At 38.2% G+C, this 18,467-nt stretch overlaps 1 protein-coding gene across 1 annotated transcript; it reads left to right on the top strand.

Moving 5' to 3' along the window:
• Positions 1–14,535: 14,535 nt before the first annotated feature.
• On the top strand, positions 14,536–15,417 carry LOC102803265 (carbohydrate sulfotransferase 9-like). The gene has a single exon (XM_006819434.2). It carries the CDS (start codon positions 14,536–14,538, stop codon positions 15,415–15,417), a length of 882 nt encoding a protein of 293 aa, XP_006819497.2.
• Positions 15,418–18,467: the final 3,050 nt, after the last annotated feature.

The following is an 18,467-nucleotide window of genomic DNA, read 5'->3' on the forward strand; positions in this document are numbered from 1 at the left end:
TGCTGATATTATTTTTTTTAGGCAAGTGATGTCTGTTCAAATTACACTATTTCAGTATCAATTTTAACAAATAATTATATTTCAATGAGAATGATTTTGTATATCATATTTATTTTTATTTTTCACTTACAGATTTTCTCAGTATAAATAGTTTAATTTCCTTGTGACAGTTATCAGAAGCATCACAATATTTTTGTCTGGTAATAATGTATATATTTTGTTTATATCTCCATGAACTACCAAAAAGCACGAAAATATATATTGCAGGGCTCAAAATTCACAAAATGTCTGTGAAAATTGCTAGGCTGCCATTTCAAAAGTTGGTAAACACAGTAATATTTGGTACTTCACCTGGTTCAGTAGTTACTTGTAATATCGCCATGCAAGGAAGAGTCAGCATAAATAAATGTAATTTTTGTAAATATTTAAAGTAGTGCAAGTGGGCTACTAATGTTGATACAAGTCTGTGCACGTTGGACTACTTTTTATTTCCAGCCATGTTTTAATATGCTATATATATCGCAATACTGAATTATCAATCAAAAAATACATATAATTTTATTATTTATATCTTACAGACAAGTGATGCTACCATGATTGCTGATGAAAATGTCATAAAGAAGCAACAACACATTTACAATCAAATATATTGCTGACTAGCTGCGATCCACATACCCTGATATCAAGGAAAGAGGAGCTTCAGACATCACCCTGTACAATAGATGCAAGACTGTCTTTACAAAATACAGAAACCTGAGTGTTACGTATTTCTGTGTTTTGTTAGGTGTTGTTTGGTTTTGGTTAGGGAGATACCCTTACACTGTTCATAAAGGGGTCATCAGACTTGAATTCGTGGTCATTCATTGCAATACTTCGAGTGGTCGGCAGGTGTCAAGTTTCTGGTGTCACCACGTGGCGTGTAGGACAATTGGGTGCCAATTCACTGCATGTATTTCAACATCGTTACGTTTGGTCGTAGGTTATCAATGCTGAAGTTCTGCTATGCCGTTCTCTGCGTGTGTGCGTGTTCGTCGACTGACTACTTCAGCCTTACAGCTAGATAACTGAAAATGAAGAAGAACTAGACAGTATACAGAATTCACTTGTAGATGGTACTGAAGAACTTGATGCGGTCAAGCCAGCCCTGGAAGCAAACACTGATGAAGCTAGCAAGCTAAAGAAGCTAATTGACCAGTTGAAAGTAGACAAAGTCAGGCTTAAAAAAACTCGGCTACCATAGAAAGATAGATGGAAAAGGCTCTTCAAACATCATCAAACTGCGTATTCGTGATCTTGAGAAAGATAACACAGAACTTGGCCAGCTAGCAGACTTTCTTGAAAATGAAGAGATTGAAACATTTTGCGATGGAAAATATACAGATGAAGTCCGAGAAGTTGTGATGGATTTGCTGTCCCTTAATGTCAGCATGAATTCCGTCAACAAAGTAATTTTTACTGTTCTGACAAAGCTAGAAGGCAGAGATGAGGGACGACTATCAAGTAATGCCCTCAAGAGTACCCTTCTTGTTGAGACTAAACATCTTGCGAACCCTAACTCTTGATGAGTGTAATGTCTGGTGGTACCACTATTCATGTTGTAAACTCTTTCACAAATATCATCAATGACTGATACTATTGCAAGAAACGACCATGATAAGGAAATGAAAGTAGCTGAGCTGAGCGTCAATCAAAAGCATAATGTCTGACCAATGGCCAACATCTGGTACTTTTGATAAAGAAATTAAACTAATGCGGGAGAAAATTTTGCCTGAAGTGACAAAGAATTGGGAGACAATTCCTGATGCTTCCAAATCAGGTCTTTCCACAATGTTTAGTTTCTTTTGTAAAGCGCATGTTCTCCCAAACTTTGCCGATAAAGTTCTGAAGTTATTTGAAAAAGATATTGTGTTGACGACTACAGACCGACATATGCCATGAAGACTAAGGAGTCCGGAGCAGCCAGACTGGTTCGCACAGCTACTAAAGCGGAGAGGATGTGAACAATCGAGTGTAGCTCTCCATTTTCTATATCATCTGCACGCAAAATATGAAGAGTTAAAACTAAAACAACACAAAGGGAACAATATTATGATGCTGTGGTGGTTTATCATTCATAGGACATAATGCAGTTCATTTTAAAGTGGCCTAACCCAAATCACTTACTGTTGGCTGTGAATGAAGACCTGCACGTTGATGTCTACATGGCTGAAATCCCTGCGCTGATTGACAAGATTGTCACACGGCCATACTAGAGGATTGTTGAGAAAGCTGAAAACATCCTGGACATGAACTCTCACCTCGAAATGAAAAGAACATTGGAGAGATGGTGCCAAAATGCATCTTCTGTTCTGGGAGGTGAAATCATATTCTCAGATGAGCTTGCACCTATTCACAGAGATGAACTGCACAGTAAAGTGATGGAAGAAACAAATAACCCAGAATTTGACTCCATGACCATCCAGGCATTAGAAACGTTGATGCATTCAATATTACTAATTATAGAACGGCAATGCAAAAATCAGCTGCCTGATGGGAAACCCTGGAATTCAGATGCCAATACAAAGCAAGCTGTTGCAGGAGTTCCGACAACCAATATTGTTGGAGAGCGCAATTTTGCAATCTTTGATTTGCTCGTTAGAAATAAACCAGCAGCAACAACCCTGTGTTATGATACACTCATAATATTGTCAAATAATAAAACCAGGCAGTGGCTGAACAGCAAGTCTTCTGATGATAAAAAGAAACGGATGGCTGATGCAAAAGAAAATGCAAAGTTGCACAAAGCTAAATACAATGACCAAATGATATCACTCAAGAAAGGAAAGTTGGTGATACTAAGGAAAAAGCAAGCGGAAAGGAGAGCAAGGAAAACAAAGAATACACAAAGTTGAGCTTTCTAATAAGATAAACGCAACTGTGTACTACAGTTGAAGAAAATCTACTCGATCTTTCAGAAAAGGAACAGCGTTCACAGGTACTGCTTCAACTGAACTATCACAAAACAGTACTTAAATCAAGAGGGTCGAAAGAATTGTTCCAGCAGTCGCACATTGTCATGTAAGCAGTATACGGTACTCCAACTAACCCTGTATTACTGATGAATGCAATGCCCACTTGATACCAGTAGTACGTCTAGGTGATGAAAGAGAGATTCAAGTTCAATTACAAAAACAAAAATTGCAAAGCAAACTTCATGACCTGCGAAGGAAGAGACGAATTGAGAAACAGCACGAGCTTTTACCTTCATTTTAAAGAGATCTCATCTTACTTGTGAATAAACGTGTTCTCCACGTGTAGAGGAAGGTATCACAGAAGCAGAATGGTTTAGTGGCCTTGTTTTAGCACTAGTGAAGAGAAATGAAAATAAGACATTTCGCAGTGAATTCACCATAAAATACGATGAGGAAGAGTATGAAACTTCTTGACATTTTCCATTATTATTGGACTTAAAAAAGGAGATCTTGTAACCGAATATACATGTATATAAATAGATAGATAATAAATATATAAATAAATACACATTTAATAAAAACACTTAGTTCGTTTATTTTCATGCATATGGGTCCATGATTACATGATAACTATGGGTGAAGGACCATGATTACTCCTGTACCGCCCATGTTTATTATGTAATCATACAGGGTACCGGTCAGTCTTCGTAAAGACAGCTGTTTTGTCTTGCCTGGCAGGGGAATGGAAGATTTTCATTCAATCAGCTTCAACCTTGGACATCTTAAGCATCACTTAAATATAGCTGCAATTGTGATTATTATTATTAGCATATTTCCTCAATTGCGTAACCGATATTTTGTTGCATTTTTTCTTGTTCCCCTGTGTGTTAAAATAGTAAATACTGATATAGTGTTATTTAGTAAAACAAGCAGTCACTATGCGATTATTATTGGCTCTAACTCAATTCCAATTCTGTTCAGATCCTAAATATACTTCTTCTAATTCTGTTTATAAACTACTTTTCATAAAACATATATTGTGCCCCTATTTATTATATAATCTTGGTCCTTCACTCATATTTAATATATAATCGTTGTCCTTCACCCATATTTATTATTTGATCGTGGCCTTTTGCCCTCATTTATTATCTAATCGTGGATCTTTGCACCTATTTATTATCTAATCTGGCTCATGTGAACCTTGTAGAAATAAGCGGTTCAAAACTACGTTGACCATAAGTAGCTCCGAATTTAGTTCACTCTTACATTCGATGGCACTAGATTGAACTGTGACAGCAATGTCACTGTGACACCAGTACCTGTGATAAATGAAATGCTCTATTTTATGGTGGATAAAATGGATAACCAGACAAATTATGTTAACGTAAACTTGTGCTTGGATACCTACAGTGAGTCTGAAATTGGTCAGGCGACATGGTGCCAATAAATCATTGAATAATGTACTAGATATTATCGCATTGCTACAGGAATTCGATCCTAGCATTATGCTAGCAATACCATGCTATGTTATTAGAGACTTGTTTAATTTATCGCCGATTACTATGGATCACGTAGATTTCTCGTTTGACATTCAGGCGCTTAAACTATCTGTAGGTGTTTCACAACGCGTGTAAAATACATTGTTTATTTACATGAAATTCGAACACGCGCTGCGCGACGACCACCGCCCTTTAATTCACAGTATCTCGACTGGCAGTCTGAAATTCAAGCTACATTACCACCAAGTAGACCGATTGTTAAAGGGTAACCGCTCTTTATAGAGGGACTGTGATTGTACCAAAGAATCATGGGACACTATTGTTTATGTTGTTTACAAAGTTAATTTATCTTTTGTTATTCATTGTAATTTTAATCCAGAAAGTAAATTTGTTGTGAGATTAGGCTTAACTGGAAGGACCAGTTACGCAATAAAGATCATGTAATCACAGATTACAGGCATGTACTCAAACACGTGTAAATGGTGATAAACATGAATATTGACTCTTATTACAGGACGGAATACCGCCATAAGCACCTGACCAGAGTGTCGAAGTTGTACCAATAGACGCCAAAGTTTTAATTGCAAACCAGAAAATCCGCTGACCAGATGACTGTAGTGCACAAACGAATAAGTGTTTTCGTTCCTAGACTGGGTAGTCCGAGTAGACGCTATGGCTACCAGTCGGACATATCACATTAAATCGCAAACATGGTTATCATTCAACAATACCACATCATGAAATCTAAAGAGGTACCAGACAACATGGCTACCAGTCGGCCATAACCAGCATCGTATACTAAATTAAACACTATATATACTGAATGGCATACCCCATACCAGCAATCTAGATTGATATTCCATGTACAGATGAACAATGCTCAAATAAGTTCATACTTCCGAGATCTCTCCCACTGGCCTGTGCGTTCGACCGATTATTTCAATTCCAGGTTAAATTCGTCATCAGATTTCATTCTCTAAAAAGAGACAATATGAAAAATCGAACAATAACATATTATTTAAATTCTTTATCATCATTTCAATTCATTCACCAACATCCAGATTTGTGCATGTTCAATTCAATCTCGTGTTCACGTCAACGTCACGCTGTATTGGTCGATATATAGTAGACAAAGAAGCAATCAACAACCCTGTTATCTTTCGGATTGCATTCTACCTAATATTAATTGGATATCTTATTACAAGAACAGCTGTTTATTAAATACTAAAGAATTGTGCAGAAAACGTTGATATGCAATTTGTTAAATAGAGCATATGTGTTTACAATTTATCAACGTAATTTCATAAAGCAGGAATATGCATGCATTTGTGATTTGTAAATCATTTCCATCTGACGACGTGATCTGTTGTGTTCATGTCTGCCCAATTGTGCAGGTGATTGTTTATATCGCAGAAACAGGGATTCGTCCAGGGATTTCATTTGAGGGATTGAATTCCCACATGTGTCTGGATTCGGCTCTAAACTGCTTTATCTCTTCAGGTGAGTACGCTGTGGAAAACCTAGTACTAGATAACTTTCGCATCACGTGGTGTACTATAAATTGTTGTGATATGTACATCAGTAGCATGACGTTATGCTATTCCTATCGCAAAAGAAGTACATTTTACGACATTTTGGCAATGGTCATCATTTATCATATCATTTATATTTTGTCTTGTCGTTGTAAGTCATTCAGAGAATAATTTAAGTTAATTATATAAGTTCGTAATTTAGTGTATTCTTAAACGCCTATCCATTTTGTTCATATGACATCCAATTAATTATTTTGATTTTTTAATGGAAGTATGATTATTACAAATGTTGCTAGTTGTATTTTAGGCGATGTCACTAACCTTGTTCTTGGTGTCCCCATTTATTTGTAATACCCCCCCCCCGATGCTACCGAGACACTATGAACATATTATTTATTCATGAACGTACTGTTATGATGACCCATTGTCATGACAATAAGGTTTCTACTGGTTAGTGTGTCATATATGATGGCCATTTGCACACTAACTGGGTTACTTCACTGAGGTGCCTAATAATTAGTTGATGCCACTAAGATAAAGATTATGTGGGTTATTCCCACAAGGCCCTTATATCACTCTAATATATCCACTGGTTGGATTAGGTCACTAATTACACCAAGGTACCTAGGTTATGTAACTAAGATAACCAATTACTTGATAATGTCATTAAAGTGAGGATACGTCTGTTTTGGACAACGTTTCAGAAAACACACGGCACATTCTTATGAAGTCAAAATACGCCTTGGAAGTTAATATTCTCAACATTCAGTGTAGTGCTATTCACCAAATCACCATTTGGATTTTAGCAAACCGAAGTTGTTCAGAAACGAAAATTGGGAAAACTGCATTTAGAGGGGTCTGTACTTTCGGCAAGGTTATCACTCGCAGTCATTTAGATTAACAATATATTTGATATGTTAACACTCCGTGAGATTTTCTGTTCTTTCGACCATTGTTTATATCAAGGTATTAGCACCTTTTACGAGGCTGTGCGTAAAATGGCACAAACCTAGCTACCTAGCTAGTGTTTATATCAATAGGTGTTTGTAATTGAGCTACTAGTAATCCTCATAGACACGTACTTGTACTACCCGTTGTTGTAGTTACGTACTGTCTATGGTTTGAAGACTACTGTAGAAAACTTTATTTTAGCTGGAATTATTTTTCGCTGAATAGACTTTTTGGGTGTTTTGTATGGAATTTACTTTTCCTGTTTTTTGACAAGTTGAATTAAATATAGGAAAAAAGGTATATTCGCTGGATATTATTTTCACTGAATCATTCTTTCAGCGAAAAATCGATGCACGTGTACTAATTCTCATATCTATACAATATTTGAATTACGTCAAACCGCCCTTGTATTTGTTATAAAAAAACACAGGCTGTCGTTTTCACTTTGAAAAGGACATTCACAGTGTAATTAATGTTAAACTAAACGAGATAGTTATTGTGCCGTGTTATGAAATCAATTCAAATTTATGATTGATGAACGGAAGCTGCAATCAATGTTCATTGAAACGAACAACCATAACGGATTGTAATCAGAGAGTCGCGCATATAGCCCTTGTCCACATTCATATAGCGAAACGAGATCATTGATTTAAATTATATTTGTGCATGGCAAAAATATAATAGCAATGTGAACACTAGACCCGCGCTCAGGTGTTATGAATGTTCGACATGTCTCACCTTTCCGTGCATTAATAAAGGACCTCATCAATTGTGTATATTTGCGTCTGAGACAAGCCATATTTTATCGTATTATGATACAGTGGCGCGTCAGAGTAGCCACACTCCGAAATATCGTATCACCAGACACGTCATACATTCAAATATAATATATATATATATATATATATATATATATATATATATATATATATATATATATATATATATATATATATATATATTGATAACATTAATTCAATCGTCGTGATAATTCTTCGTTTGTATTCGAACGTATATGTACATATCTATTTATCAGTCAGTTATGATTTAACATATCAACATTGTCATTTTTTATTTGTATCAAAGGTTATAGGTATGCCGTCTGCGATACATTAATTTTACTTAGTCGAGTTGAATAATACTGACAACATACGCTGGTTTCTACGCTTGGTTCGGCGGCAAATAGTAATACAGAAAGCAAATGTCAGTTCACGCGCTTTTCACGTTTTATGACGCGCGATGACGGTATATTGGCACGTACGACACATTGTACCAACCATCGCCTCATATATGGAATATTTATTTACTTATATATTATTTGTGTTCTACTGGTAGTACAGAATGAATTAGTTCGTAAAATTGATGGCGGTCAGGAAAGAGCAATTCTTTTTATCTCGAGGATAATAACAAATGTTTGTCTATATATTCACATGGTATATATGAATATATAGCATATATGATTAATATCCCTGTGATACATGCATGTTATTTGTTTATTTTTTATCGACAGTCGTCATGCATGTATACAGACCGAGATGTCGAAAGCCCACACGAATACTACTCCGGTGCGGCGTTGTCATCTTTTTTGTGTTGGCGAGTTATTACGCTTTGTCTTACGTCATCGGTAAGTGAGTGTTTGTGGCAGGTATGCTTGACATTCTGGTAGGTTACGTTAGCGGCATGTAAACTCATTTGACTTCATCCCCGACGGGCATGTAAATCTCACTATATTGTAATTCATTCTGAATATCGTCAAATCTAATCATGACCTACCAAATCTTAAAGTCATTTCAAATCCAACATGAACCACATAGTGGTGTGATTTCAGATTTAATATAGACCCACGTGGTCGTGATGTGATTTCAAATCAAATCACAGTTCTTCAACAGAAGGGACGGTGGACAAATATTGATCAATTATTGATCAACCAAGTCTTGACCAACCAAATCAATATCAGGGTGTGATTTAAATCAAATATTGACACGTCTGATGAATATTATGATGTTATACTATTATACAAACATCTTCTCTTCGTCTTGATGGCATATTGGCGTGCGTACGGTATTCCATAAATGCAGTGATCGTTCCAGCAAAACCAGTAGTTGCGACCTGTAATTAAAGATACGTCTATAGTACATTGGTTAGGAATGATTTCACATCGTCCGCCTGCACGGTGTTGTTCTGTTCTGACACCCCCCCCCCCCGTCCGCAGTGCTTTGCTGGTAACCTCACCTTGAAAATTCAAGATGTGATTTCATGGCGAATGTTTTCTAGTTAGTAAATATCATGTTGGTGTTTTTGTTATAATATTTACAATGAATATACGATATTACAAAAATAACCCCTAAATATCTATGGGAAAAGGCTATGTCATAGGTTGCACGTACGATGTTTATTTTTTTTTTTTTTCAAATTTGCCATAACGCCGATTTGTGGTCCACACCTAATACGCTATTTTTTGAATACTACCTAGTAACTAGCTTGAAAATATTGATAATTTGCTGAGTGGAGATTCCACCAAATAAAGATAGTATATCCGACTGGTTTCTATATTAAAATCTTTGTTATTTCTCCATATGGTTGCCATTTTCGAATAACAATACGCATATTCATAATTTAAAAACTATTTCGGATATTCCAATTTCTTTAGACTTTCAAATAGCCAGTAACAACAAATAAAAACATTTCCAGAAATTCTTATGTCAAATGCTTATTAAAATTATTATTAGTCATGTACATTTATATATATAGATTCAACGGGAACGATTCCGTTTCGGTTGGTATTGTGCTGACGATTGTCGATTTTAACGTAATTGGTCGTACTGAACGCCACCACATGACCCAAACAGAGCTTGCGGAAATCTGAGACAGTTGCACCGACATTCCAATAGCATAACATGAATATATTACACTACACTGCATGTAAATATCGTTTCTATTCGATTGCAGACAGTGGAATTAATCTCAGACTATCAAAGAATATGCTGTTTACGAATAATGGAGTCCAAAGTGGATTTGGGGTAGGTAACAATTTATACGAATAGCAAAATGGCGTCTGCTGTACACGCAGTATACATCACTCTATAATTTTGGCCAATTTTTAGAAGTAACTTAGAAGCCCACGAACTATTATTATCGTTCACACGTCTATAAAGTACCGCTCAAAAAATATGGAAGCGGGAAAAGAATTACGCGACATGAGAAAACACCACTACCACTACAAAGAGCGCCCTCAACTGCCCAGGAAGGAATCGAATTCTCGTCCCGGCAAATCAAGATTAACTGGTACTAAGGACGGTGCCATGCTCGTATATTTCATGAACTCTTCTAACTCTATTCACATTGTCCAATTTTGTTGTTGTCTTTGTTGTTGGATTTCTGAATGTTATCATTATTGTGTAGCTCTTTTCATTATTTCAAATTACATCCAAATTTACGTAAAAAACAAAGAGGCGGAGTTGCTTTCATGATAAAAGTAAATGCAACAAATAGAGATTCATGAGGTGGTCATGTGATTTCATATCAAATATTGACCCAACAAGTCAGGGTGTGTTTTCAAATCAAATATTGACTCCACAAGTCCGGATGTGATTTCAAATCAAATATTGATCCAATACGTCGTGGCGTGTTTTCAAATCAAATATTGACCCAACAAGTCAGGGTGTGATTTCAAATCAAATATTGACCCAACAAGTCAGGATGTGATTTCAAATCAAATATTGATCCAATACGTCGTGGCGTGTTTTCAAATCAAATATTGACCCAACAAGTCAGAGTTTGATTTCAAATCAAATATTGTTCCAATACGTCGTGGCGTGTTTTCAAATCAAATATTGACCCAACAAGTCAGGGTGTGATTTCAAATCAAATATTGATCCAATACGTCGTGGCGTGTTTTCAAATCAAATACTGACCCAACAAGTCAGGGTGTGATTTCAAATCAAATATTGATCCAATACGTCGTGGCGTGTTTTCAAATCAAATATTGACCCAACAAGTCAGGATGTGATTTCAAATCAAATATTGATTCAATACGTCGTGGCGTGTTTTCAGATCGAATATTGACCTAACAAGTCAGGGTGTGATTTCAAGCAAGAGGAGCAAACAAAAGAAGTAGTCTTTCGATGTATATTTATACTGTTTTAATGTTCGGTATACCTTCAGGGCCTCATTGTGTTACTAATGATCGAGAATATGAATATGGACAGAAACACTCTAGAATGCTAGAAAGTTTTCAGCACCACTTCAATGGTAAACCATCGCAACGTTGCTCATGGCAACAGACATTTTCCATTTCAATCTACTTACATGAACCAATATCATATTACCGAGTACAGAGATATCTACATTGAACTACCACGATAAAATAGCACTTAAATATCGACCAGTGATTGTCAGACATTTGTTCAGAAATATATCCCTCTGCAGTCATTATTTTCGTTTCCATGTGTTATATAGTTTTGCATTCTTTGATCATTATCAATACAGTCCTCTCTGTGTACAGATGTATGCCAATTTTCATTGTGTTTAGTGCACCCTTTTAGTTGTATTTTTTAATGATGTTTGCGTTTTACAGTGAGTTCCAGCTCAATTCCCGGCCAGTTTCGAAATTGTCGTTACTTTGACAGTAAGTCAAAATATATAACAAGGACATTGTGAGTCAAGTAAATCTAGACTGGTTTGCCAAATAACCAGGTTTGACGAGTCAGTAGTCCGTGGAAGTACCTGTGTAATGTGTTGGTGGTTACCTGTGAACTTGTATGTTGTCATATCCTGCAAGTGAGATGACATGTTATTTGGTCATGTAAGCATTCAGTCAAGCTATTATCAGGGGTAAAATTCTTTTACTCTCAGGGTTCTCCACACTTGCCAGGGGGGAAACTCGTCTCGTCTCTATATCTCGTCCCCTTGAGGTATGGGATCGGGAAAGCCAGTTTAACTTCACAGTCAAATGAGACACACACAACGGAATACGTTTCAGCTCTCGTCTTAGTCGGTCAATCAAGCACTCTATAAGACACAGCGCCCTGGGGAAAAATCCCCAAGACTATCGCAAAGCTGATCCAAGACTCTCTTAGACTGCGTCAACACTCGCCCCAAGTCTCTCCAGGACTGCTCTAGACTGCGTCTATCGTGCTGTGCTCCCCAAGACCAACTCACTCCAAATCACTGAGCCAAGTTCCGTCCAAAACTTCAAATAGGCCTAAACGATGACAGACATAACACAGCAATTCAGCTAATAATCAGCTAATTAAGTCGGTCAACAGATACGCAAAAACAAATTCATGACACATCCCTTCACCCAAACTGAGATTGTGCCTCCTGGCATAACACGTTCACAAATCAAAGATACCGTCAGCCACTCATCGTCATAGGGTTAAATACAATACTAAGAAAAATGATAAATCAAAAGAGTAAAACACTAATTAAGTACAATGATTATAAAGTCTAAAAACAATGGTTATAAAGTCTCAAATATCAACGGTTATAAATCAAAAACAAGGGAAAGGCTACCAATCGACTCACTTTTCTCAAAACAGTTCGTTGAGGTAACCCTTCGCTGCACAGTCTCCCGTTACTAAGGTTACAAACTCTATATCAAAAGATCAAAAAACTAAGGCGTGGCGGTGTAACCAAGCGATCAGCCAATCGCTGCAGTCGACAGCATGATCACGTGATTACCAGGTATGCGTCTCTCAGTTAAAGCATTGCAAAGCGGTAACTAATAAACAATGAATAAAAAAGCTATTAATCAAACTCCTGTCATATACGCTTATAAACTTCAACTGAACTCACAAGTCGTTAATCTAAACAAAAGTCATACGGCGTGGTAACGGAATGCAAAGACAATGTCGCTTTCATAACACATTACTCCTCTGGCAAAAAGACGGAAAAAGCAAAACGATAGAAACTACTGAGTTACATATAATCCTGTCAATAATGAACAAAAGCTTGCGATATCAAACAATACGTATATAAGCGCACCAACTCTCATCCCAAAAAGACATTAAAAAACGTTACAAAGGTGCTATCCACTCAAAAAGCGTCAGAAGTATTCCGGAAAGCAACACATAAACAAAAGCAACTCTTAAACATCGGTATCTCTGTACTCGACAAATCTCAAAACTCTTAAAAACACGTGGGGCATTACTTTCCCCATCATAATCCGTACTCATAAACTCATTAAAACACCATAAAACTTCACAAAACTCAAAACACTGTGTTGCAAATACTTGTCCACTGAGGCGCGCTTAAATCGTTATAAAGGACCTCGAACGTCACTAAATATCAGTTTAAAACAAAGATCTGGGCGCTCACATACATACAATTCAACATCACTAAAAGAAACGGTAAAAACGATAGGAAAAGCAAGCAATACATTACATTACTGAGCAATAGGGTTGGGATTGTGGAAAAGAGTTCAACGTCTTGAGTTACAGTGCCGTTACAGTGTCCAGCGAGCGGTTTTCTAAGCAAATAGCTAAAGTTCTAATCAAAGTCTATAAGCGTCTCTTCTTATCATCGCGTTAGTCCGGGTCGTTCCTTGTCATCTTCTTGCCTTTAATGTCGCTCAATTCTTAATCATTCAGTCCTATACGATATTCGTCCTTCATAAGGGGTTCAGAAGTCTTCATGTCTTCAGCGTCGTCGTTCATCGGTGCCATACTGGTAAAGGTGTTAATCGTCAAGCGTGGTTTCGTCTCTGCCATCGAGCCAGTTAGTTTGGTTCGCAAGAAAGACACATCTTCGCCATTTCACTTCTCTTCACAGGATGTTAATATGCGTAAGACGCAATGCCCAGGGTTCTCACACCACGTGTCAGGGGGAAAATTCTTTTACTCTCGGGGTTCTCCACACTTGCCAGGGGGAAACTCGTCTCGTCTCTATATCTCGTCCCCTTGAGGTATGGGATCGGGAAAGCCAGTTTAACTTTACAGTCAAATGAGACACACACAACGGAATACGTTTCAGCTCTCGTCTTAGTCGGTCAATCGAGCACTCTATAAGACACAGCGCCCTGGGGAAAAATCCCCAAGACTATCGCAAGGCTGATCCAAGACTCTCTTAGACTGCGTCAACACTCGCCCCAAGTCTCTCCAGGACTGCTCTAGACTGCGTCTATCGTGCTGTGCTCCCCAAGACCAACTCATAACTCTCTTTATTCATTTTCAAAACTCTAACCAATTACAAAACAGTAAAAAGACTCTAGAGCGTAACCTTCAATCATAAAGCCAATCACGCTAAGCACTGAATACGTCATATCTTTTGATTAATCGTTCACTACATTAATAACTATGGAAACCAACTGTCAGAATAGCGGCGGTTATCTGGTAATTAGTTCCAAATCACTGAGCCAAGTTCCGTCCAAAACTTCAAATAGGCCTAAACGATGACAGACATAACACAGCAATTCAGCTAATAATCAGCTAATTAAGTCGGTCAACAGATACGCAAAAACAAATTCATGACACTATAATAAGCATTTGTATGGGGCGTGGTGGTTGGTATAATAACCGTCATCAACACTAACTGGGTTAACTCTTTTTCATTGATTACTCATTCAAAGACCGCTTGGTCTATACATATATATATTTTCAGGCAATGACAGACGCACCATGTTCGACCTCGGTCAAGTTCAAATCTGTCGAAGACGACTTCGAAGAAAGAAGGCAAAGACTTCACAGAGTCTGCGAAAAAATAGGGATGAACATTTCTGACGATCCACAAAAATGGGACACTGCGTCCAATCGTATACGCCTGTATGTCGAGGACACATATAAAATGCTGTATTGTCCTATCCATAAAGTGGCTACGGCGAATTGGAGGCGCGTCTTAATGGTATTGGCCGGTGACGTCGAAAACGCAACTGATGTTGGCAGGGGACACTACAACGAATACGCCACGAAACATCGTCAACTAAATTCTTTTCCTAAAGAAGAAAGAATTCGGCGTTTGAAAACATACACGAAGTTCCTGTTTGTTCGTCATCCATTTGAGCGAGTGCTCTCAGCTTACAGAGATAAATTTGAGCTGGGTGCCGAGCATGGAGAGTGGCTTTATCTGAAAACTATCGCTGCCTCAATACTGTACTGGAAGAACCGGACTGCAGTCACGAAAGTAAACAAAAACCAAATCCACAACGTTACGTTTGCGGATCTAGTGTCATTCATTGTTCATCAGGCTAACAATACAAGGGTTTCCATGGATATGCATTGGGAACGTATTCATGAACTCAGTCTACCTTGTATCATGCCATTCGATTACATCGGCAAATACGAGACATTGGCGCGAGACGCAAACTACATACTGGGAAAAACGGGAGCCGATAAAGTGATAAACTTCCCACCTGCGAATATCAATAATCATATTACTAACTCCTCATTCAGCATTCTTGAGAAATACATGACAACTTTATCTGACTCACTGCGAGCAAATTTTCGACAAGTTTATGAGTTGGATTTTGAAATGTTTGGATATAAATAAAAATAGTTTATTTTTGAAATTATTTTGTAATTGCAGAAAATGATATCATATATGTCAAATGAATTTTAACTACATTTTTTGAGGTGAATTTCTATTGAACCAATATAATCCAAAAATATATTTCCTAAATAAAACAAAATAATGCTATTAACATGCATAACAAATGTCCAACAACTAAATTAACTAAAATCAAATTTGTTGTGTCATTGGAAAAATGACAGATGTTGAATGAAAGTACCACACACAAAGTTGCTTGGACTCAGGACTACAGACTGAACAGACTGATTCCCCTATAAATCTCAAATTCTATCGAACATTTGAACAACTTTTCTACTGTGTGTTTTACGAGCAAATTGTTTTGGCGGGAACCTATCTCTATTATAAGAAGAGGAATTCCAGGAACATCCCTGTAAATTCAACTACAAGTACATACATATGTATAGAGTATGGAATGTAGCAAAGTGGCAACAGTATGGAATGTTACACAGTGGTAATAGTATGGAATGTTGCACAGTGTCAACAGTATGGGATGTTGCACAGTGTCAACAGTATGGGATGTTGCACAGTGGCAACAGTATGGAATGTTGCACAGTGGCAACAGTATGGGATGTTGCACAGTGTCAACAGTAAGGAATGTTGCACAGTGGCAACAGTATGGGATGTTGCACAGTGTCAACAGTATGGGATGTTGCACAGTGTCAATAGTATGGAATGTTGCACAGTGGCAACAGTATGGAATGTTGAACAGTGGCAACAGTATGGAATGTTGCACAGTGTCAATAGTATGGAATGTTGCACAGTGTCAACAGTATGGGATGTTGCACAGTGTCAACAGTATGGGATGTTGCACAGTGTCAACAGTATGGGATGTTGCACAGTGGCAACAGTATGGAATGTTGCACAGTGGCAACAGTATGGGATGTTGCACAGTGTCAACAGTAAGGAATGTTGCACAGTGGCAACAGTATGGGATGTTGCACAGTGTCAACAGTATGGGATGTTGCACAGTGTCAATAGTATGGAATGTTGCACAGTGGCAACAGTATGGAATGTTGCACAGTGGCAACAGTATGGAATGTTGCACAGTGTCAATAGTATGGAATGTTGCACAGTGTCAACAGTATGGGAGGTTGCACAGTGTCAACAGTATGGGATGTTGCACAGTGTCAACAGTATGGGATGTTGCACAGTGTCAACAGTATGGAATGTTGCAGTGTCAATAGTATGGGATGTTGCACAGTGTCAACAGTAAGGAATGTTGCACAGTGGCAACAGTATGGGATGTTGCACAGTGTCAACAGTATGGGATGTTGCACAGTGTCAATAGTATGGAATGTTGCACAGTGGCAACAGTATGGAATGTTGCACAGTGGCAACAGTATGGAATGTTGCACAGTGTCAATAGTATGGAATGTTGCACAGTGTCAACAGTATGGGAGGTTGCACAGTGTCAACAGTATGGGATGTTGCACAGTGTCAACAGTATGGGATGTTGCACAGTGTCAACAGTATGGAATGTTGCAGTGTCAATAGTATGGGATGTTGCACAGTGGCAACAGTATGGGATGTTGCACAGTGTCAACAGTATGGAATGTTGCACAGTGGCAATAGTATGGAATGTTGCACAGTGGCAACAGTATGGAATGTTGCACAGTGTCAACAGTATGGAATGTTGCACAGTGGCAATAGTATGGGATGTTGCACAGTGGCAATAGTATGGGATCTTGCACAGTGGCAACAGTATGGAATGTTGCACAGTGTCAATAGTATGGAATGTTGCACAGTGTCAACAGTATGGGATGTTGCACAGTGTCAATAGTATGGAATGTTGCACAGTGGCAACAGTATGGAATGTTGCACAGTGGCAACAGTATGGGATGTTGCACAGTGTCAACAGTATGGAATGTTGCAGTGTCAATAGTATGGAATGTTGCACAGTGGCAAAAGTATGGAATGTTGCAGTGTCAATGGTATGGGATGTTGCACAGTGTCAACAGTATGGGATGTTGCACAGTGGCAACAGTATGGGATGTTGCACAGTGTCAACAGTATGGAATGTTGCACAGTGTCAACAGTATGGGATGTTGCATAGTGTCAACAGTATGGAATGTTGCACAGTGTCAACAGCATGGAATGTTGCACAGTGTCAACAGTATGAATGTTTCACAGTGGCAATAGTATGGGATGTTGCACAGTGGCAATAGTATGGGATGTTGCACAGTGGCAATAGTATGGGATCTTGCACAGTGGCAACAGTATGGAATGTTGCACAGTGTCAATAGTATGGGATGTTGCACAGTGTCAACAGTATGGGATGTTGCACAGTGTCAATAGTATGGAATGTTGCACAGTGGCAACAGTATGGAATGTTGCACAGTGGCAACAGTATGGAATGTTGCACAGTGGCAACAGTATGGGATGTTACACAGTGGCAACAGTATGGGATGTTGCACAGTGGCAACAGTATGGAATGTTGCACAGTGTCAACAGTATAGGATGTTGCACAGTGTCAACAGTATGGGATGTTACACAGTGGCAACAGTATGGGATGTTGCACAGTGGCAACAGTATGGAATGTTGCACAGTGGCAACAGTATGGAATGTTGCACAGTGTCAACAGTATGGGATGTTACACAGTGGCAACAGTATGGGATGTTGCACAGTGGCAACAGTATGGAATGTTGCACAGTGGCAACAGTATGGAATGTTGCACAGTGTCAACAGTATGGGATGTTACGCAGTGGCAACAGTATGGGAAGTTGCACAGTGGCAACAGTATGGAATGTTGCACAGTGGCAACAGTATGGAATGTTGCACAGTGGCAATAGTATGGGATGTTGCACAGTGTCAACAGTATGGAATGTTGCACAGTGTCAACAGTATGGAATGTTGCACAGTGTCAACAGTATGGAATGTTGCACAGTGGCAATAGTATGGGATGTTGCACAGTGGCAATAGTATGGGATGTTGCACAGTGGCAATATTATGGGATCTTGCACAGTGGCAACAGTATGGAATGTTGCACAGTGGCAACAGTATGGAATGTTGCA

Source organism: Saccoglossus kowalevskii, chromosome 7, assembly GCF_978046115.1.
Source record: "Saccoglossus kowalevskii chromosome 7, keSacKowa6.1, whole genome shotgun sequence".
Taxonomy (NCBI): Eukaryota; Metazoa; Hemichordata; class Enteropneusta; family Harrimaniidae; genus Saccoglossus; species Saccoglossus kowalevskii.